The following is a 23210-nucleotide window of genomic DNA, read 5'->3' as shown; positions in this document are numbered from 1 at the left end:
TTTTGAAGTGAAATAATTTGCCACATTTGAAGCGAGCCTTAGATTGTGGGATACAGTATTCTGCCCGGTTGCATACTGCATTTTGTATATATGTATATATATAGTCTGTGTATTCCATGCATACACTTCACATACTACATACTCCAGAAATAGTGCTAGCAGCAGTCAGTGTCATTCAAACATGTAAAAAAGGCCGGTTACATAGTTAACGTCCTCTCTAAAATGTGCACTAGAGTGGGCAATAAGGATGTACAACTGGACCTCACACTAACAATGAGCCAGTCATTCACGTCTGCATTAGTGTGCACAGAATGTGTTTGTGGTCGATGCCCTCTCATTAGCATACCGCCGCCTCGCTTGCTGTGTTGTTGCACAGCTGGGCGATTCTGACACTTTCTGTCTGTTATGTAGCATGTCTTCTCTCGCTCTCTCTCTCGATTATGCCCAGACAAGACTTTAGATTAAAACGGGGAAGGTGTTCCTCCCACTTCCAAATGTCTGGTCACTCCACGAGTGTATCTCATTACAGCCAGAGCTGGGCGTTACCGGGCTGTCAGAAAGATATCAAAGCTCTTGTGTAAAACACTCTCATCTCACCAGCAGCTAAACAATCACATTTAATTGGATTTTTCACCAGGCCCATTAAATCACAGACAAGGTTAGCGAGGCACCAGTTGCTAAAGCAACCCTCGAGTCTTTCTGGCTTTCGTCGCAAACAAACTCGCAAATCCTCCCGGAGAACCCACTCTGAGCAATGGAACAACAACAAACCGTGTTTGACCGTCCGCTGTTTGTTTGACTCAAAAGACTGGGTGTTATATTAAAGATTCATGATGCAATGATTTGGCTGTTGATTTATATAAAGCACATCTTTAGCACATGTGAGAGCTGCAGGCTCATGGGAACTCAGGTTCAACATCCAACGTGACCTACTTTCCTGTCTACTGCTCTACTGTCCTAAAGACAAGGAATAAACACAAGGCAAACAATAAAAATGTGAAAACTATGGAAATATTATATATAATATTATATATATATATATATATATATATATATATATATATATATATATATATATATATATATATATATATATATATATAGATATGTATAGATAGATAGATAGATAGATAGATAGATAGATAGATAGATAGATAGATAGAATAAAAAATATTACAAATAATAAAAAAAAAAAAAAAAATCACAGAAGCTTCTGATTTATTTATTGGTAGCTAAGTAGGTACTTTCTCAAAATTAAGTATTTTTTAGTGAAATAAGCAAATTATTCTGCCAATGAGGTAAGCAACATAATCTTGTTTTCAGTTTGAAATAAAATTATTTATCTTACCCCACTGACATATTATTTTGCTTGTTATATGCAAAAACCCACTTAATTTTGACTTGATTTATTCTGAACCAAACAATAATTTTAGAAATTATTATTTAGTTTTGTTTAAAGTACAATAATAAATAAAATTGCATATGTGTGTGTCTCATATATATATATATATATATATATATATATATATATATATATATATATATATATATATATATACATATAGGCAGTATATATACTTTTTCAATAATGCAAATAAAAAATATTACAAATAATAAAAAAAATTATCACAGATTAAATTATCTCAGAAAAAAACAAGTATTATTTTGCTTGTTATATGAAAAACCCACTTAATTTTCACTTGATTTATTCTGAAGCAAAACAATAATTTTAGAAATTATTATTTTGTTTTGTTTAAAGTACAATAATAAATAAAATGTAATACTACAGATTGCATATACGTGTGTGTGTGCGTGTGTGTAATAATTAAATAAATACATATATGAACAATAAATCGTATAGTACATAACATCAGATATGAAGATATTTGTTAGCGTGCGGTCCATTGACTGCTGTTCTCACCCCTCTGTGTCCTCCGGCAGATGGGACGTCCACGCTGTGCCTGTCCTCTGTGAGGGAGCTGCCGTCTCAGCTGCAGGATCTGTACCAGCAGGGCTTCATTCTAGCAGCTGTGCACCCCTTCGTCCACCCGTGTGGCCCCGAGCCCGCCAGCGTCCAGCGCCAGCTCTACCGGGCAGTGCTCATCAGAGTCTCTGACAGGTGGGTCACAACACTCCTAATGGAAACATGACAGCTGCTCTGACATTTGTTACAGGGGTCATGTCCCACTTTTTATCTTCGCTTTTTTTGCCTCGAATCCTTCGTGATGTTTTCATAGCCCTCTATTATGTTACTTTACGGCATCACAAAACCTCATAGTTTATTGTTTATGAGCATTTTCCTTCAGCTGACTGTTGTGCTACTGTACCTTTAAGACTCCACGTGTTGTTTTTGGGCTGGCTATACTGTATTTGGTGCTGCTATATCTTCTTGTTACTATTATCCCTTTTCCTCCAATATGACTCTTGTGAATCGTTTCTATACCGCTACCTTTAATCAGTTTCGTCGCCCGTCAGATTATATATTTTTTCTGCTCGCTTATTTACGAGTAAGAATATGTTCGGTTAACCTGGAAAGAAAGATGTATAATTAAGTTGCCAGGTTGACCGAATAAACACTTCCGAGGAAGATTTAAAAATAAAATTTGCCAAAATGTAATACTACAAAATAAAGGTTTGGGGTGCAAATAAAGTGCATTAACGGTTGCACATTTGTCTTATTGTTTGAACGTTATCTGTAAAGAAAATGTAAAATACGACATTTGAATAGACATAAACTATTATATTGCTTTGTTTTAAAGATGAATTTAGAAAATTCTACATATTAACAGAAACCAGCATCAAAGATACAAATGCTTTTAGTCAGCAAAAAATCTTATCGTGGCTTTGACAAAATATGAATCCAAAAAATTTAGCTCTGAATCACAGGAATAAATTACATTTTAAAATATACTAAAATAAAAAGCCTAGGTGAGCTTAAGCGACTTCTTTATATAAAATAAATTTCCCGATCCCTTTGAATAGCAGCATATATTCAGATAAGAGTCTTTGAACTAATTTGTGTGGTGTTTTTTAGTACAATTGGCCATATTTTTTCGCAGCAGTATATTACAGTGATCGTAAACCAGCGCTAAAGGCTACATACAACTGAAAAAATGCGATTGGCTGCTTTAAATGTCAGTCAAGCAGTGGACATCGTACGCCTTCATGCTGTTAGTCCAAAGTCTGTCTGCGTGAGGCCAACACTTTACAGTCTGTCACACAGAGCTGGTGAAGGTTGAAGAGCGGTTCGATAATCCTCTGGCAAAACAGCGGCAGGAACTCAAAGTCACATCCACTTCCTGCCTGCAGCGCTGCTGGACGGCCGTCACACAGCATCCAGACCGCCGTAAAGGGCACTGAGCGCGAGACACTGAGCTGACGTCCACCCACACGCTCCACAGTCCCATCTCCATCTGCGTCTGAGACTGCGGGCATGTGTCTGACCCCGCTGACCTCTTAGTAGAGATTCCCCCACGAGGAAGGAAGTGAGGTAATGACGGGGGGAAGGATATTCAGCCTCGGGGTTTCCACCGATTTGAGCGGCGGACGATGATGTAACTGAATGCGTTACCGCGTAACCTGCCAACAAACAAACATACGCCATCACAGTCTCTGTTCACTTTGTTAAGTCTGATGATATTTAGAGTTGAATAGTGTTATTAGCGGCATTAAGACATGATGACTGTTTCCAGGGTCGAAAGGAACCTGTTTATTTGTGGCAGTTTGAGCTGGCATTTGGTTAGTTTCAGTGAAACGCGAGCGGTCTGTTTGTTCTACCATACTGAAAAAGAATATAGATTATCGAGAAAAAAAAGGAAAGACATGTAGGGCAGGGCTTGGTTTTACACGCTGGATGTTGATTGGAGATGTGAGTATTCAAAAAAATAATGAATGCTTTTATTCAGCAAGGATGCATTAAATTGATCGAAGGTGACAGTGAAGACATTTATACTGTAAAAATAAAACTGTTAAAAATTTATATATATATATATATATATATATATATATATATATATATATATATATATATACACACACACATCATATATATATATATATATATGCTAGTGTAGATAGGCTGCATTTGTAATTATTTGACTTTTTTATATTTTTAACTTATATTTTTTTCTATAAGATGGAAAACAATCACCTTTAACATTCAAAATTAGACTCTGTATCTAAATTACAGGAATAGTTCACCATTTATTCATTTTTGGGTGAACTATTCCTTTCATTTAAAAGATATTTAACCAGTATAACATATCAGATATTTGTGAGAAAAACAAAGCAATTTCATTTACCTGACTTGATGTTTTGTGGAAGTGCTCCTGGCCTGTGATGTTAGAGAAATCTTAGGGATGAGACCAGTAGGTTTTAAGGGCCATAAATGGACCTTTAGTTCCCGATTGGGGACTGGCACCTTGTCCAAGGGAAAAAGTGGCTTGTGAGGACTCTGTGCTGTCTGATCTGAGTCTCAGAGACGCCTCAGCTCCAGGCCGGACAGTGACGGCAAAATCAAAAGTCCTGGAATTATTCCGTTTTAATGGATGCCCCAGGAATCCTGAAACACATTCCTGGCAAATGAAGGTTTAATACAAAACATTAACAAGGAAAAATTCCTCTCTATATTACTGTTGATCTTCTGGCTGTATGCTTAAGTGCAATTTTCCACTTGAAACGGCACTTTGTGAAGGCCGTCATGAGTTTGATCTGTAAACTGTACTGTAACATTACACAGTTCAGTGGATGTCAAGATGAACTTTTGGCACGACCTCGCCTCACGTTAATGTGTCATGCACTGAAAAGCAAGAATGCTCACGCAAAAACTCATTATTTAAGGCATATACACACTACATCACTCATCTTAAAGGAACAGCTGACCCAGAAATGGCAATTTAGTTTCAAACCCATGCTGTATGCTGGCAGTTTATTTCAGTGAAACACATAAGGAGACGTTTTAAGGAATGTAGATGCTCCTTGTTTCTATACAACAACTTTTAGCGACTAGTAGATATGGCATGACCTAAAAACTAAAAATAAAGTCTATTCTGCTCACCAAAGTCGCATTAATTTGATCTATATATATATATATATATATATATATATATATATATATATATATATATATTGTGAAATACTAACAATTTAAAACAAGCTTTCTAGAATTCTAGAATAGATTCTAAAATACAAGATTCAAAAGAATAGCATTTATTAGAAATAAAAATATTGTTACTTTATGCATGTTTTACTGTTACTGGTAACGATTCTTATGTATCCATGCTGAATGTATGTCAAGTATTTTAAATTTTATATATATAAAAAAAACATTCTGACCCCAAATGTCAAATATTTTATTAGAAATATGAGATATTTTATTAGAAATGCATGTTTATTGTTTAGTTTTTAACTTGTTAAACTCCACTTTATTTGGAAATAGGTTGATTCTCCAATTTTACCGTTTTTGAATCCGTTCAGCCGATCTCCGGGTCTGGCAATAACACTTTTAGCATAGCTTAGCATAGAGCATTGAATCCAATTAGACCAGTAGCGTCTCGTTCAAAAATGACCAAAGAGTTTCAGTTTTTTTCCTAACTTCCTAACAAGTTTTTTAAAACTTGGCTTTAAAAGGTTGCGATTTTCTAGGTAGATATAATTAGGAACTATGCTCCCATTGTGGCGTAATAATCAAGGAAGTTTGCTGCCGTAACCCGACCCGCAGCAGGCGCAGCGATATCACGCAGAAAACCACAACTTTTCATTTTCCGCTGGTGCATGACATAACTACAGAAGTGAAAAGTTTTAATAAGAAAAATATTGAAACTCTTTTATGGTTTTTGAACGCAATGCTACTGGTCTAATTGGATTCAATGATCTATGCTAAGCTATGCTAAAAGTGCTATCACCAGACCCGGAGATCGGCTGAACGTATTAACCCTGGGGGAGCTGGACAATGAGCCCATTTCCAAAAAAAAGTGAAGTGTTCCTTTAACTGCTAAAACCTTGCCAAGGCTGAATCTAAATGTGTTTTTTTTATTGAGTCGTGACTTAAATTCACGTCTGTTTTTACGCAAAGCTATCGTGTGATTTGTAGTTGTATAGAGTACTTTTATGGTTACTTTTTGGTGTTTTTGTCACTTTGGAGCTCCAAGTGACTGTATGATTTAGTCTTATAAAAAAAGGCAGCGTGAATATCCCTCTGAAGATTCCATTTTGGGAAGAAAGAAAGTCATATTAGTTCAGAACAACATGAGAGTGAGTAAATACTGACAGAATTTTTTAGATGAACTCTTCCTTAAAGAAGTCATGTCTCATCCATAGAGTAGGCGTGATGTTGGGATGATGTGCATGTGTTGTTCATATAGCGAAGACTTCAAGAGACCAAGAGCAAAACGAGAAGAAAGAAGATCAGACTTGGATTCTGTCACGTGTGCGTGGATGTGCTCATGTTGGGAGGAATCGTAGTATCGAGGCGGCTGCCAACCTTTGATGGCTTCAGCAAAGCCTGCCTTGCTTTATCTTTGGCGTCTGTCACCGTGGAGACAGTTGCTCGCATCAGCAGCGGCCCTGAGGGATAAACCTGCGAAAAAAAAAAAGCAAGAGAGAGGCGAGATATCAAACAGGGCACAGCTCTACTCCTCCCCTGCCAATCCCGGCAATCACAGAGGAGAGGGAGGAAAGTGCAGATGAAAGAAAACCTTCATGTAGCCATTCCACGCTCTCCCAAAACAAACAGACCCAGAAACGTCCAGAGGAGAAGACAAGAGAGCTGGAGAGGGGACGAGGAGGGGGAAACGGAACAAAATGAGACATGAAAGAAGGATCTGTCGGGAAATCCAGCTAAAAACAACTTCTGATGGTCTGAGCTGGTCATTAGATGTTGATCAGCTGGTAATCCATTATGATCAAGCTAATTAAATCTGGTAGAAGACCTTCTAGAGGTAAATGTTATCGCTTCATCTCAGTGATGTTTCATCTTTACAAGGATATAGAGATACGAAATGCATGCCGAGAGGGGTTCAGATCTTCAGTGCTGAGATTTTATCTGCTGAAGTTCAAGCAATTTTCACAATACACAGTTTCAAAGCAGCTTAACAGAAAGTGATAGGGCCTCTATGCATTGACATTGAACCGTTTTAAGGCTATAAATATTATAATTATAATGTTGCCTGGCATACCTATCAGTGCCGCAGTGACTTGACAGTACATAAGGGATTTGGACAATAGTTGGATTTGTTGTAAGCAACAGAGAATTGTTTTAAAAACGATCAGTACAATTTGGTTGTCAATTTCATAAAAAAATATATATGCTTTAATTTCAGTTAGTAGCATCTCTGATTTCAGACAGAAAAATATGACTTTTTTTACCATGGTTAAAAATTACTTTAGAGGGTAGAGATTCTGGTTAGAAATGAATGATATCAAGATAAAGATGTTGGTTATATATGACTTGGGGTAAAGGTTTTGGTTAAATTACTTGTATCATGCAGATATATAGACAAAATGATTTGTAACACACAAAACAGATTTTGGTTAAAATATTACTTTTATTGTGGTAAAGATGTATTGGGGAAAATATTATAATAATATTTATTGTGGTTAAAAAGTTGCTTAAATTTATCAGGGTAAAGATCTTGGCTAAAAATGACTTGTGTCATAGATTTTGGTGAAAAATTATTTGTATCGCTGTAAAAATATTAGTTAAAAATTACTTCTATTGTTTGAAAAAATGTTTCAAAATTACTTAAAAATTACTTGTATAATATTTTGGTTAAAATTGACTTGATTATGTGGTAAAAATGTTGTTTAAAATAAAGTATCTGGTAAAGATTTTGCTTAAAAATGACTTGATTTTGTGGTAAAAAAAAAAAAATGTTGTTTTAAATAACTTGTATCTGATAAATATTTTGGTTAAAAATTACTTGCATCTCCCAAAGATGTTGGTTAAAAATTATTTGTGGTAAAAAACTAAAATTACTTTTTTGTGGTAAAGATGTTTATAATGACCAATGCAGAAAGATTTTGGTTAAATGGATAAATTGGATAAATCTCCCACCTCTGAAGTAAGCACAGGGAGCTGATCCAACACCTTCACCTGTTGTTCTAGTGTAGTAGAGAAGCTGCAGGGGTTCAGACGTCAGTCAAACACATCTTCAGTGTTTAATATTCACCAAGAGTCTCTGGATGCAGGCCCAGGATTAGCCGCTGTGCGTGTAGCTCGGAGTAGGTGACATTGCTAGAGTTTCCCCTCAGAAACTCACCCAAAACGCCGCTAAAGCGGGAGCCGCTCCTGACTTCTGGCCCGTGTAGACGCAAACATCACAACTGTGAAGGAGAATCTCGGGATTAGCGTCGGCAGGCCAGTTTTAAAGCGATTTGCCGGGCATTACTTAGAACCTAGCGGTGAATGTGTGCACTAGCTGACTGTGTTTATAATCCCAAATGTCAACTGTCAAGCCCCCCATGTTCAATTTTAGTTACAGTTCCACTTCAGCGACGAGGGTGGGTGATTTATGCATCATTTTTTGATAATTGCCGAGCACCTCGCAGGGGTACCGGTACGGACCAGAAACCATTAAGGCCGATATGCTTGAATAATATTATTCATGGCTCGGTAAATAAGCTGACATCAAGAAAGATGTGATACATTATTAATGCAGTGATTAAAGACGGGGATACCTAGGTTTGATGGATCCAGTCGAAGGTTGTTGTCATGGCAATGCCAACGAATCGCACACGCGCATAGCTGGGTATAGCCTCCAGACCCGGAAACACTGAGTCTGACAGCACCGGTGATATCGGCATTCCTGTGGGCAAAGATAGAGCGAGGTGAAAACACACACACACACACACACACACACACAGGCGTTTGCCAACTGTGCAACCCAGCTGTGTGTAAGATCCGTGTCTGAGAGAAACCTTTGAGCGAACTGTTTCTGAAGGAAGTCTAGATCGGTGTTGCTTAAAGCTTTTTATTCCCAGAAGCGGTACTCCTGCGAGCAAGCGGCTGGATCTTTTCTGTCAAAGTTACTGCTGTTTAACCCGCTAAAGCGTTTCCACAAACAGCCTCGGCGCTGCCAAGTGCTGCGGATCGCTCTTCTGTAGGTGCATTAAGCCTGTAGGAGAGAAATATCTTTACAGGAAAAAGTTCATGCAGAAGTGGGAAATCTTTATTTACTCGCCTTCACGCTGGTGTGTTTTTCAGTGGAGCACAAAAGAAGAAACAGCACGCGTTTCTTTTGAATGAAAACGTTCATGGCGGCCACAGGATGCGTTGGGTGGCTAAACGGAATTTTTTTTTAATTAAATCAAAATCAAATGGAGACCAAATACAGAAGCGGAGACATGGAGAGCTGAGTTTATCTCACAAGTGTCTCAGGTTACCTCAGAAGTGTTCAGCAAAATCAGAAACAGATTAGGAAAAAAAATATTCCAAAATTTGAAAAAAAAGTTTCTTAAACATTCCAAAATTAAAAAAAATTAAACGCCTACATGTACTGGGCTGGGCTACAAAGAAAAAAATAAAATTTTACTTAAAAAAGTCAAATAATTACAAATGCAAGTTTTGCAATTAATTTATGATGGAAAACTCTTACTCTGCAACATTAGTACATTGCATCTACACTAGCATATATATATATATATATATATATATATATATATATATATATATATATATATATATATATATATATATATATATATATATATATATATATATATATATATATATATATATATTTTTTTTTTTTTTTTTTTTTTTTTTTTTTTTTTTATTTATTATTATTTTTTTAAATACAATTCAGTATGGCTTGATCACAAATACACTGAAAAAATAATCAAATATTATTGCATTTTAAATTAACCATGTTTCATTTTTAAATATTGTAAAATGTAATTTATTGTTGGGATCGAAGCCGTATTATCAGCATCATTTCTCCAGTCTTCAGTGTCACACGATCCTTCAGAAATGATTCTCATCTGATTTGCTGCTCAAGAAACATTTCTGATTATCACTTACCTTTTTTCCTCGGGATTCAGAAAGTTAAGAAAACAGCAATTGGATGTAGTCTTCTTAAAAACTGGATTGAAACGAAAACACGAGGAGCTTGGAAAATCTTGAAACAGCTCAAGATGTCGCGTCTGTAGAGAGATTGCGATTTGAAGTGTATTTATGTTTTTTTTTGCGTATTATTACTAGACCGCAGACTCACAGTTGCTCGGATGGTCGGAAGTCTCCATATTGACATTACGAAATTCACCAACATGTCAGGGGCCGTGATTAATTGGAAGCATGTTCTTCCTTTTTAATGATTGTTAATCACACTAAATTAACTTGTTAAATAGACAGGCCTTTCATTCTGCCGCTCATACGCTGCTCAGATTTGTTTATCTTCATGTTAAAGCCAGACTGCGGGATCCAGTCGTACGTGCTGCAGGAACACCATGAGGGGAATGTGTTCAGGCAGCAGATGGCCGTGTGTTGGCGGGAAGTGTGAATTTGTGTGTGTGTGTGTGTGTGTGTGTGTATGACAGAGGTGAGTCAGGGCCCTGCTGCGCTGCGACTTTGTGGTTGGAGAGAGCTCTGGGTTAGTGGGTTTAATCTCTGTCCCAAATGTCACACGCACACAGAAGATGGGAAGAGAAGAGGCTGGAATGGGTGTCCCTGAGATCAGCACCTGACAGGGATCTCTGCGTGGTTCCTCTGGAGAAAGAAAATAAAGAGCTTTTGGGTTTGGATCACTCATAATAACGATAAAGAGATAACCACGCCCCCAACACATGCCATTGGTCGAGTCCAACGCCACACGCTCCAAAAAAAAGTGGTGCATTTTTTTAAATGATGCATTGTTGTACCTTTTTCACTCCTAAAGGTTGCGTATCAGTACCTTAAAGGAACAGTACACCCAAAAGTGAAAATCTGCTGAAAATGTACTTACCTTTAGATGAGTTTGTTTTTCCATCACAACAGAGAAGGATGGAGAAGTTTACATCCCTTGCTCCGCTATATAGGTCCTCTGCAGTGAATGGGTGCCGTCAAACTGCTGATAAAAACATCACAATACTCCACGAGTAAGCCGCACCACTCCAGTCCATCATTTAACTTCTTGTAAAGAGTAAAACAGCACGTTTAAAAAACAAACAAATCCATTTTAACATTAAACTGGTGCTTCTGAAAAAATCCATAGTAACACGTCCTCTGGTAAAATCTCATATCGTACTCTCACATCAGCATATTTACTTAGAGCTGTTTCAGACTGTTGTATTTTTAAATATTATTATGCATTAAAAACTCGAACTTACAACCAAGGGGGTAAAAAAAAGAATGTAAAAATCAATTTATATCAGCTGTTTGAACTCTCATTCTGACGGCACCCATTCACTGCAAAGGATCTTTTGTTAAGCGAGCGATGTAATGATGTTTCTGGTGAAGTAACAAACTCCTATACACCTTGGATGGCCTGAGGATAAACGTTTCAGCAAATCTTTTTAGGTGAACTGTTTAAAGATGAGGTGAACTTTTAAAGATACATAAAGTATTATTCCCAAATGATACACATTAGTACCTCTTGAAAGGTTCCCCATTCGTGGATTGCCTTTGTATCTTTTTTTTACTATATCTACAAGTATTTTACTTACAGTTGACTCATATTAAACTGGGATCGAGAGTGTTTTAACACCGAATAAACGACACGCTGCACCTTTAACAACACCCAAGGAAATCACCTCAGAGACAGAAAGCAGAACTCGAGCGTTACACCTGCTCATTTAGTGCAAATGTGTCTTTCTAGAGCTCATTTCTTCCCACCGCTGTGCAAAATGTTTCCAATAATAAACCTCGTGAACAGATGTTTTCCATCTTCTCACTAACGTTGCGTTTAATCGGGTTGCTAAGATGAACTTTTTCAAGTTTGCCGGTGATATATCTCTGCTCCGCACCTGTTTAAGAGTGGTATGTTTGACATTAAACCGGTGTTCCCCCTTTCTCTTTAGCTGGGAGAAGAACCCGGCGGACTTTGAGCCCTACCATCTCAAACTGGAGGAATGCATGTCTGCAGACCAGATTCCCACCGCAGAGCACATCCAAGGATACGTGAAGAAAGTAAGAACCTCCTGTCTAGCTTCTTGTACACAGTTGGAGCGGGTAGCTGCTCACACATATTAAACGTTGCCAAACAATTCTGCCAAAACTTATTGGAGTTATCAGTTCTGCCTGCAATTTATCTGCTATGGTAGCTATCAAATGGATTTTTTTTCCACTGAGAAGTATATATGCAGCGATGCTTTAGAATACAACCTGAGTCTAATTAAATAAACTCTGATATCAGTGATTATGGTATTTATTAACTAAAGTTTCATTTCAAGTTTTTTTTTTAATTACTACTGATCTTTTCATTTTTTGTTTAGGATGTATTTCTTTTTTTTGTTTTTAATGACTGCAGCAGTTTAATTCATTTCCTCTAAGGCAATCTTTTCTTGGTTGGCTACAGAAAGATTACAAAATTAAAAAAAAATCTCTTTGTGTGTCTACAATGCCTTAAAATGCCTTAGGAAGCACACTAGGTTCTGGAACATAGCAAGTGTTACCACTATAAAGTCATAAATGCTCCTAAACAGCGTAAGATGCTTTCAGAATATTTCTGTAGCTTTGTGCGTAATGCAAATGATCACAGTCACTTTGGAATTAATACTAATGCAATATTTTTAGGGTTTTTTTGTACCCCCTAAACGTATTTGCAGAATAGTACTAAAAACAAATCAAGACAAATTGTAATAAAAATAAAAAATACAAACACATTTTTCAAGCAAAACATATATGTATGTACAGTACACACGCTACCATTTTATACATACATATATATATATATATATATATATATATATATATATATATAAATATATAAATAAAAAAAAAAATATATATATATATATATATATATATATATATATATATATATATATATATATATATATATATATATATATTTTTTTTTTTTTTTAAGGAAGCAGCCCAACTGTTTTTAACATTGATAATAATCAGAAATGATTGTAATGATGCTTAAAATGTTGCTTTGCATCACAGAAATAAATGACATATAAAATATACTCAAATAAAAAACAATAATTTTAAATTGTAATACTATTTTCACAAGGTTTACCATGTTTTGATCAAATAAGTGCTGCCTTAGTGAGCGTAAGACCCTTTTTAAAGACATTTACAAATCTTTACAGACCCCAAACTTTCACCTGAGCTCTCTTTTAAGCGTCAGCATACTTCTTATGTTCACTATATAAACCTGTTGAGGAGCGTCTGCGGCGCGCATCCAAGCGCAATTAATCGACACGATCCATCACGACAATGATCCTTCCCCCCATCACATCAAACTCGGAAATTATTCAGTGCCCCTTCACCGACGGAGGAGCCCGGCGAGAAAAAAAATGGCTTCTTATCTATGCAATTTCATTTGCATCATTGTTGCAAATATAATGACAGGACTCCCGGCGTCAGCGTTCAATATGCATTAAACAATGCGAATGGAAAGGACGGGCCTGTTCCCGGTTTAATTTTAGAGAAAATAACCTGCGCACCTCGCAGAAACTGATTGGGCTGGTGTGGGCTGAAGGCTTCAGATGGAGATAGCGGTGGCAGGCCTCGGGCTGGCCTTTATTAAGGCAGCATAATGGAAAATGGCATCATTAGCATTCCTTGACAGTTAACAATTCAATTTGGTTTGATGAGAATTCAAATATTGGCTTCCAAAAGCGAACTGACAATAAAGTTGTAGATGCTCGACTGATTCGGGATGCAGAGGGCAGTCGATGGTGGACCGCTGCCATTGTAATCAGCGCTCGCTAATTTCAAATAGCTGATGGTGTGGAAGAAAGAAAGCCGCTTTTTGCAATGTATTGTTTCGAACTGCGTTTTATTGTTAGGGTAATGTGGCATATCAATCGCTTCAATGCCGCAACAATGAGGGAACTGGAAACGAAAGAAACTGCTTTTTTGAAATGAAACTTCTTATCTCGTTCAACAACACAAACATTGGGCGACGCAAAGCCCCCCGGCGCTGTGAGGGCTTTATCTGCTCGTCCATGCTGACAAATTTTGCCAATAACATTATAAAAGATGCTTAAAAGATCTGCTTAGCTGGACCAACAACAAGACCTACAGAAGTCAAGTGGAGAAATATGAAGGCACACTAAATAATTTCATATTCGCAGGATTTTGCAAGATTGGAATAAGCTTTAAAAAAAAAAAAAAAAAAAAAAAAAATATATATATATATATATATATATATATATATATATATATATATATATATATATATATATATATATATATATATATATATATAAATTATATACAAGTCTCTGATATTCACCAAGGCTGCATTTATTTGATTCAAAATGCAGGAAAAAAAATTAAATTTGTATTTGAATACATTTTGAAGATGGAATTAAATTTTCAAAAGTCTTCGGTATCACATACTCATTCATAAATCCTGGTGCTAAATTATTATTATTGCTTATTAATAATGATTATAATCATTATGAATGTTACAAAACTATAAAAAATATATTTTTGTTTAAACAGTATAAAATGTTTTGCTTTCATTTTTGATCAATTTGATGCATCCTTGTTCAATAAAATTATTAATAATTACTCCAAATTTTAAAGGGTAGTTAGACTGCAGTTATTATACATATATATATATATATATATATATATATATATACACACATATATATATATATATATATATATACATATATATATATATATATATATATATATATATATATATATATATATACATATATGTATATAAATGTATTATATATATATATATATAATACATTTATATACATATATATATATATATATATATATATATATATATATATTTATATATATATATATATATATATATATATATATATATATATATATATATATATATATAGTTGTATAGTTGTATCAAGATTTCTACAAGAATATAAAGCAATAAATATTGATATTAATTATGATGAAACAAGAAATAGTAGTAAGATTAAGATAACATCATAAATGTTTCTTGAGCAGCAAATCTGAAGACTAAAGACTGGAAATATGATGCTGAATTTGCATCACAGGAATCAATTTCATTTTAACTGTTATTTTGAGTTGGAATAATATTTCTCAAAAACTAAAAAAATATTTTGAACAGCAATGTAACATTCCCACACATATAAACAATAACAATTATTGATAATTCAGAGCTGCAATTCTGTCTTGAGTGCAAAGGCTTTTCATATGTTAATGACTGGCGGTTATGTGCTTGTTTTGTTCTCAGAGCACATGACCAAGATGGCTTAAGGATTTCAAGTTGTTTATTGTGGGCTACAGGATAAACCGGACCAGCGCGGAAACTCGTGTCGGTCTAAACTGGCAAATATAGCAAAATATACAGCTTCACTCTGTTCACATCTCTCTCCTCAGCAGATCCAGGACGCTGCGGATCAGGGCATCATGTTTGTGGGCTTCATCCAGGAGCCAGCTGGCCTGCGCCCACACGTGCTACGGCACGGAGAACCAGAGGAACCCTCCCTCTCCCTGCACTCCAGCCCCAGCTCGCTGCACGGCTCGGGGCTCACCCCCAGTCCCAGTCCCCTGGAGGAGCCGGAGCTGGGAGACGAGTCCGGAGCGGAGAACGAAGGGAAGAACGGGGGAGGTGAGGCTCTGAGAGAGGACCTGAACGCTCCTGAAGGTGGAGACGGAGGAGATGATCTCTCGGTTGAGAAATCAGGATCTGCTGAAACACAGCAAGGAGACACACTGACACACAACAACAACGACACGGCCAAAATCACAGACACAACCGAGAAACCCAGCAGGTTGGCCCTGACTAAGAGTGGTGGGTTGATCGTCTTTATCCTCTGATCAAAACAAATCGTAAAAAAACGTAACTATATTACGGGAACGAAAGTGTCTTTTATTTCCAACATACAGTACAACGCTGGCGAGGGCTGGGTGATGCTTTTTTTCATATATTTTTGATCATATTCAAGGGTTTACACTGCTGTTCAAAACGTTTGGGGTCAGAAAGCTTTTTTAATGTATTTAAAATACAGCAAAATGTATTTAAAATACAGTAAAATGTATTTAAAATACAGTAAAATGTATTTAAAATGCAGCAAAAACAGCAATGTTTTGAAGTAAAAAAACTGTTTGCTATTGTAATATATTTTGAAATGTATTTATTTTAGCATCATTCGTCGCTGAGTGTCACATGATCATTCAGAAATCATTCTAATATGCTGATTTGCTGCTCAAGAAACAATTATTGTTATTGCTATTCATATTTAAAACAGCTGCACTGCTTCATATTTTTCTGTAATCTGCATTTTAAAGCAGTGTGAAAAATAAAATAATAATTTGGAAAATATCTATTATATATAAAAATATAATCTATTATAGGACGATTAAAATTGCGTCATTATTTTAACGAGAGGTCGTTCAGGTGCAGTCCTCAAATTATGGAAAATAATGTTTTTTTATTATTTAAATATTATATTATTTAAAACAGCTGCACTGCTTCATATTTTTCTGAAATCTGTGATACATTTAGTGTTTTTATTAATTCCAAAGGACAGAATTTATTTGAAATAGAAAGCTTTTGTAACACTGCAAAAAATTAAATGCATTAATTTATTAAATTAATGCATCCTTGCTGAATAAATAGATTTCTAATATATTATATAAAAATATATTCTAAAAAATATTTAAAAACAATCCTCGCCCCAAAAGTTTTGAAACGTTGTGTACGTTTGCTTGCGTCCTAAATGGCTTAAAGGGTGATTGAACAAAAAGAAATTAATATCTAGTTCAAAATGAGCACAACATGTATTCAGCACTCAATGAGTATTTAATTATTTTTATTTTAATGTAGACGGTCAATTACAAATTCAATTAAAATTGAATCACATTATTGTTTTGCTACTTTTGTATTGGCGTACAATTAACCTAATAGACATTATAAAAATTGCATATTTTATAGCGCATTTTATTTATATAATTCCATAATTTGTTCATGGTTTTTTTGGTCTGTTAACATGAGCAGCTTGATGTTTTTTCACTAGTCAAATAAAACGCATTAAAATCACATCTTTGCAAATATAGAAGCTATCGCCCGGCCCTAGATCCAGCTGTTTTTTGGTTTTACCTATGGGTGGTGCCGGATAGAAAGATCAAAACCCGTCCGTCTCCTGGGTGTCCCACACACCGTGAAAGCGTCTCACTGGCCTGATTTCGTAGTTTTTGTCTGAAGAAAAGCATTGTGACAGAGTTTAAGCGATGCTTTGACGTATGGGATTGGGCGGACTTGGCATTTACAAAAAACCCACACAGCGGGTGCTAGATTAGGCTTTGTTCACCCTTCTCTTCCCGCCAGTAACCAGATGGCAAACCTCATTCTCGACATTAGCAAGGGAGCTTCTTTTTTTTTTCATCTTTTGCAAAAACCGTGGCATTGTGCGTACCATGTGAACGATGCATGCTGGGAGTCCTGCGCCGGCAGCCCGGGTCTCCATCTGGATGTGGAAGTGACTTCGTCGGCAGTGGAAGTATGCTTCTGTCGCCACCGGTGGCCTCGCGCTACACCAATTTTTCTCATTCAGCCACAAAATGACAGCTGCCAGGAGTCCTTTGCACAGCGCTGCGTCTTCGTGACTTATCGCCGCTGTTGATAAATATAGTCATTCCCCCGCAAGTCCCTCTAATGCTCCGGGTGAACATCTATAAAACATAATGGCGCTGGTCAGCAGTGTGAAATGCTCAGAGCTCAGACGAGGTTTTTCACATCCCACGGTGCAGCTGGAAACCTGCATCCAGAAAGGAAAGGCTAGATGATTCGTACAGTTCATTTCGTGCACAGAAGAAATTCAGAAGGTCAATATTTTGGGTTCATCTCGCAAGTTGCATTTTAAAGCAGTGTGAAAAATAAAATAATAATGTGGAAATTTCTATTATATTATCTATAATCTATTATAGGACCATTAACATTGCGTCATTATTTTAACGAGAAGTAGTTCTGGTGTAGTCCTCAAATTATGGAAAGGTTTTTTATTATTAAAATATTCTATTATTTGAATGCAAAAGATTTGAAATAAAAGAAAAAGTGAAAATGCGTTGCGGTATAACGGTCGGGAATATTACAGTAAAACTAAAACCGTAAAATGTGTCACTACTTGAAAAAATTTCAAATAAAAATAAATAATAATAATTTTCAAATAAATAAATCAATCATTTTACTTAATAATTTTTTTAATTCATTTAGAAAACCTTCAACGTAGAACTTTATATAATAAAATATCAACTAAAACTTTAAATAGAAATGAATAAAAACTTTTAACGAGAAGTTGTTCAGGTGTAGTCCTCAAATTATGGGAAATAATGTTTTTTATTATTTAAATATTCTGTTATTTGAATGCAAAAGATTTGAAATAAAAGAAAAAGTGAAAATGCATTGCGGTATAACGGTCGGGAATATTACAGTAAAACTAAAACTGTAAAATGTGTCACTAATTTATTAATTTAAAATAAAAATAAAAATAATATTTTTTCTTCAAATAAATAAATAAATAAAAAAGACAATCGATCATTTTACTTAATACGTTTTGTAATTCTAACTAAACTAAAATATCAACGAAAACTTTAAATAGAAATTAATAAAAATACAAAAACTTACAAAAATATATAAAAATGCGTTTATGTAAATTCATTAAAATATTAAATTTATTTGGCGAAGGAAAAGAAATAAAGAATTAATTATGATTATACATAAATATAGAAGTATTCTCACAACAATATATCCTGTAAACAAATAAATATATAAAGGGATTACTTCAATGCCTCAAAGGCGTTATTTCAAAAAACGGTATATAGTAAATAGTAAACTCAATGATTAAAAAAAAAAAAAATTAAATTTACGATTATTTAGTACTGTGTGCTTTGTTTTAAGTGAGGAAATCCAGAAAGCAAGGCTGTCTTCAAGTGCTTCGAGAATTTTTGCTCCTTTGAGTCAAAAAAACCCCATCTATTTATATCTGCGCCTTAACTTTGGCAATCAGCCGGCGGGATGCAGTCCACATCCGAATATTTCCATAGTTATGGGCTCCAGTGAAGACGGAGGTCAGGACTTGTGGGGTTGTGTTTGTGTGTTGATATGATGCAATTCAAATGCGGATTAGGCAAACACTTGACGACATGTCTCGTTCCCTGGCAGTGCTAACTGCAGATATCCAGCGCGTTTGACCTTGTCAGAAGGGCTGATCTCATAGACGGGGTCGTCCCCACTAAACCAAGACCCTCCGGAAGACGGCCCCTTCGTGTGTGGAGAGCATGACTTTGTGTCTGATGAACCGCGTTTAGAGCCGCATCCCGCCTGTTTCATTTAAACACAGAAAAGGACATTTGAATCACTTTCATCGCAAATAAATCCCATTTCCCTCCAAAAACTCTCATTGCGAATTTAATTGTAAAATATTATGAGCGCTGATACTTTTCAAACTCAGACATTTTAATTTAGCTTGTTATAAAAACACTGTGGTGGTAGTGACGGTACTAGCTTTTCATAAACCGTGAGACTTTGATGGACAGCAGGTTTTTTAAATTATACTGTTATATAGGTTTTATGATGATATTACATATTATGTTGTTAAATCATATTGCTGGACTTTTACTTTTTTTAAGTACTTTTACAGATACGCTATATGGTGCTAGTGTTGAAAAAAGACAGTTTTATTTAAAACTATGAATAAATACAGCTTGAATATTTGGGTGGATTTCACCTAAAACATACATTGCATTCTTAAATTGTCCACATAACGCGCAATTTAACGACAGAAAAAATTAAGAGCACCAAATACTAATTTAAAAAAAAAAATATATATATATATATATATATATATATATATATATATGTGTGTGTGTGTGTGTGTGTGTGTATTGTAATGCAACAATAAATAATAAATACATTTTTAATAATTTAAATAACATATTTAATTACTTTATATAAATTTTAAAAACTTCTCTTTTATTTTATTTAAATTACTGGATCAGATTATTATTTTTTATATGGGTTTTTGTCTGTGGGTAACTCATAAAATTTTGAGAATTTAGAAATGGAAATGTGAAAGAAACAAAACCTGAAAAATAAAAAATAAAAAGATTTAAGTTGAATAAAGTCTGTACAACAAATAATATAGTAATGTATAGATATTTTACAATGTAAATATATAAATGATTATATATATATATATATATATATATATATATATATATATATATATAGATTCATGATAATCATTGGCTGGTTTTGTTTATATATATATATATATATATATATATATATATATATATATATATATATATATATATATATATAAACAAAACTAGCCAATGATTGTCATGAATATATCTAAAATATAACCTGACTTTACCTTTTTTTCGATTTTTGGGCCTGTAGAAGTATATATTACTTTCATAATATTCATAAATATTATGAATATTTATGAATATTACGATATGCATTTATGAATATTATGACATTCATAAAATGGGTAGAAATGATGCACAGCGAACAGTACAGGAAATGGGTTTACAGAGAACCTGTCGTACCCCAGCTGAAGTCAAACAACAATTAACGCTTGGTTCTCTCTCTCTCTCTCATTGGTTCCCTCGGTCCTGTCAGAGGCGCTTAATGACTCAATGCAGTCAGCGGCGATCTAAATGATCGCTGCCAGAACAAAAGTGCATCCATATTTATCTTTTCGGTCAATTTCCCATTAGTTCTAATACAGGTCTGAAAGTAAGGAGGTTTTACTGGGCAAAGCAGGCGCACAAACAAATTCATCTTGGGCTATCGTAATCCATTAGGTCTGCTCTCTTTCTCTTTGTGGCAGATGTAAACAGCATTTTGTTTTCCAGCCGAACGTAATCTCATTGAGGAGAAAGAATGGTCACTTCTCTCGAGCGAGACCGGTCTAGTGAGAAACGATGGGTCTGAATACTCGCTCCAGATTGCCACTACATCACCTAATTTCCTTAATTACTCACCTCCGCTAGACCTGGACACCAGCTAATTAGTTGTTAAGCCCATCTACAAGCTAATTAATTAAGTGTGAAGGACCACGGCGAAGGAACACGCGCTTCACCAAGAAACAAATCTCATAACCGTGCTGACAAGACCAGGCTTGAGCTTGGGTTAGGATGTCGGGTTAGTACCGGTTTAGTTTCTGGTTAAGATGGTTAGTGGTACAGGATTAGTCTCAGCCTCAGACTAAACATTCCACTAAATGAATTGAAAATTAATTTTTAGGCAGTGTTATACATGTATTTTATAATACATTAATATTACTAATCGTTTTGTATTTATATTTTAAATCCATTTTCATTTTTATAAAAGAATACAAACTTTTTTTTCCAGTTTTATTTATGTAATTATTTTTAAATCAAGTTGAGAACAGAAAAAATTAGGTCTTTTGCTAAGGTCTTTATTTGGACAACTTTACAGCTTAATTTTTTATGGTTTTAATTAGTCTCATTGCTTTAAATAAATCGCTTAAAAAATGTAATTTTAAAGATTTAAAAATATTATCATTCTTATAATTCCAAAAATAAATTGCTTTAAAAATATATATATATATATATATATATATATATATATATATATATATATATATATATATATATATATATATATATATATATATATATATGTATATATATATATATATATATATATATATATATATATATATATATATATATATATATATATATATATATATATATATATATATTTTTTTTTTTTATTAATAATGCATTGCTAAGATCAATCATTTGGACAACTTTATAGATGATTTTCTTAATATTTAGATTTGATTAATTTCAGATATTCAGATAGTTGTAATTCAGCCAAATATTGTTCTATCCTGACTTATTTAATCAGCTTCATTCAGCTCATTTTTGAAAAATGTACTCTTATGAACGGTTTTGCGGTCACATATGTGCGCATATAAAGTATTACACAAGTACATAAACATAATCTCACCATTACAATAATCATCGTTGTTCTATGTCTTAATACAATGCTCATTAGAACTGGCACTACGGTGTATTTCACTGAAATCGGTGTCTCTGTTCACAGGGGCCGAGCTCTTTGGATTGTTTAACTACCCGGGTCGACGTGAAGGTCAGCTGAAGTACTACACGGTTAAAGTTCCTCTGCGAGTGCAGCCGCAGGGAGAGGGCATCTGTACTATGGAGGCCAACTGGCTCGATCACATGACTCAACACTTCAACAACGGAGCGTCGCTAGTCGACGGATACTTCCAGCTGGCCGGTGACAGCGGTGAGTTAGCTCAAGTACATTTTGATCACACTGGTGGATTATAAAAATAGCATGATTCAGTGACGCTATTAGGAATCGATCCCCTCACTAAATGCACTGCATAGTGCTTCAAAGTGTGAACAGTGCATTACTATGGCTTTCTAAACACATATTAAATAGCGTAACAGACTAAAATTTACTAAATTAAAAATTCCTAGCAATAGGTAATATATTTTAAATAAATTTATTTCATAATATTATTCAAATCTGTTAATATATTTACTGACAGGTATCTCAATCGATATAAAAACTTTATTCAGTGTACTACAAGTCTAAAATGTGTTTTAATGTCACTTTTGATGATTACTGTATTATTTTATGAAAAACATCGGCCTTTAAATATTATTTAAAGTGTAAATAAATGCATTTCAAACACATTCAAGATTATTTATTTTTAGTAGGGTTAATACATAAAAATATTTTTATTAATACAATTAATAAAAAAAAATTCTGAATACTTCATGGTGTCTCAAAACTCTATTGTATTGGCATTTTCTATAAAGTGTAACACATTATTAAAATACATTGAAAGACTGAAAAAAGTAGATTAAGAAATAGGATACACTATATATAGTATATATAGACTAAAAATATAAATGTTAAAACAAAAATCAAATGCATTGCTAAATAAGAGATACAAGTAAAAATGTATAAAATAAAATATAATTCTAAATATTATATGGTGATAGTATAGAAGAACAATGTTTTATGTAAAAAAAAATATATATATATATATATATATATATATATATATATATATATATATATATATATATATAT

General features: G+C 34.4%; 1 protein-coding gene and 1 long non-coding RNA gene across 4 annotated transcripts in view; one reads left to right on the top strand and one right to left on the bottom strand.

The window, feature by feature from the left end:
- LOC122333961 (raftlin-like) overlaps positions 1 to 23210 on the top strand; it is an 81641-nt gene that overhangs the window by 29751 nt on the left and 28680 nt on the right. Inside the window, exons 3-6 of one of the 3 annotated variants that reach the window (XM_043231822.1) lie at positions 1942 to 2119; positions 11992 to 12100; positions 15482 to 15893; positions 22188 to 22391. In XM_043231822.1, the coding sequence (XP_043087757.1) occupies positions 1942 to 2119; positions 11992 to 12100; positions 15482 to 15893; positions 22188 to 22391 (903 nt within the window). Of the gene's footprint in view, positions 1 to 1941; positions 2120 to 11991; positions 12101 to 15478; positions 15894 to 22187; positions 22392 to 23210 lie in introns of all 3 variants that reach the window. The other 2 variants (XM_043231823.1, XM_043231821.1) reach the window with 2 other exon arrangements.
- On the bottom strand, positions 5922 to 9438 carry LOC122333965. The gene is made up of 3 exons (XR_006248698.1): positions 8677 to 9438; positions 8054 to 8322; positions 5922 to 6577 (listed from the first exon to the last, which is right to left on the bottom strand). It is a non-coding gene; the product is annotated as an uncharacterized LOC122333965 (long non-coding RNA).

Source organism: Puntigrus tetrazona, unplaced genomic scaffold (genome assembly GCF_018831695.1).
Source record: "Puntigrus tetrazona isolate hp1 unplaced genomic scaffold, ASM1883169v1 S000000456, whole genome shotgun sequence".
NCBI classification, from domain to species: Eukaryota; Metazoa; Chordata; class Actinopteri; order Cypriniformes; family Cyprinidae; genus Puntigrus; species Puntigrus tetrazona.
Note: the sequence above shows the minus strand (reverse complement) of the source record. Positions and strands in the feature narration are given on the sequence as shown.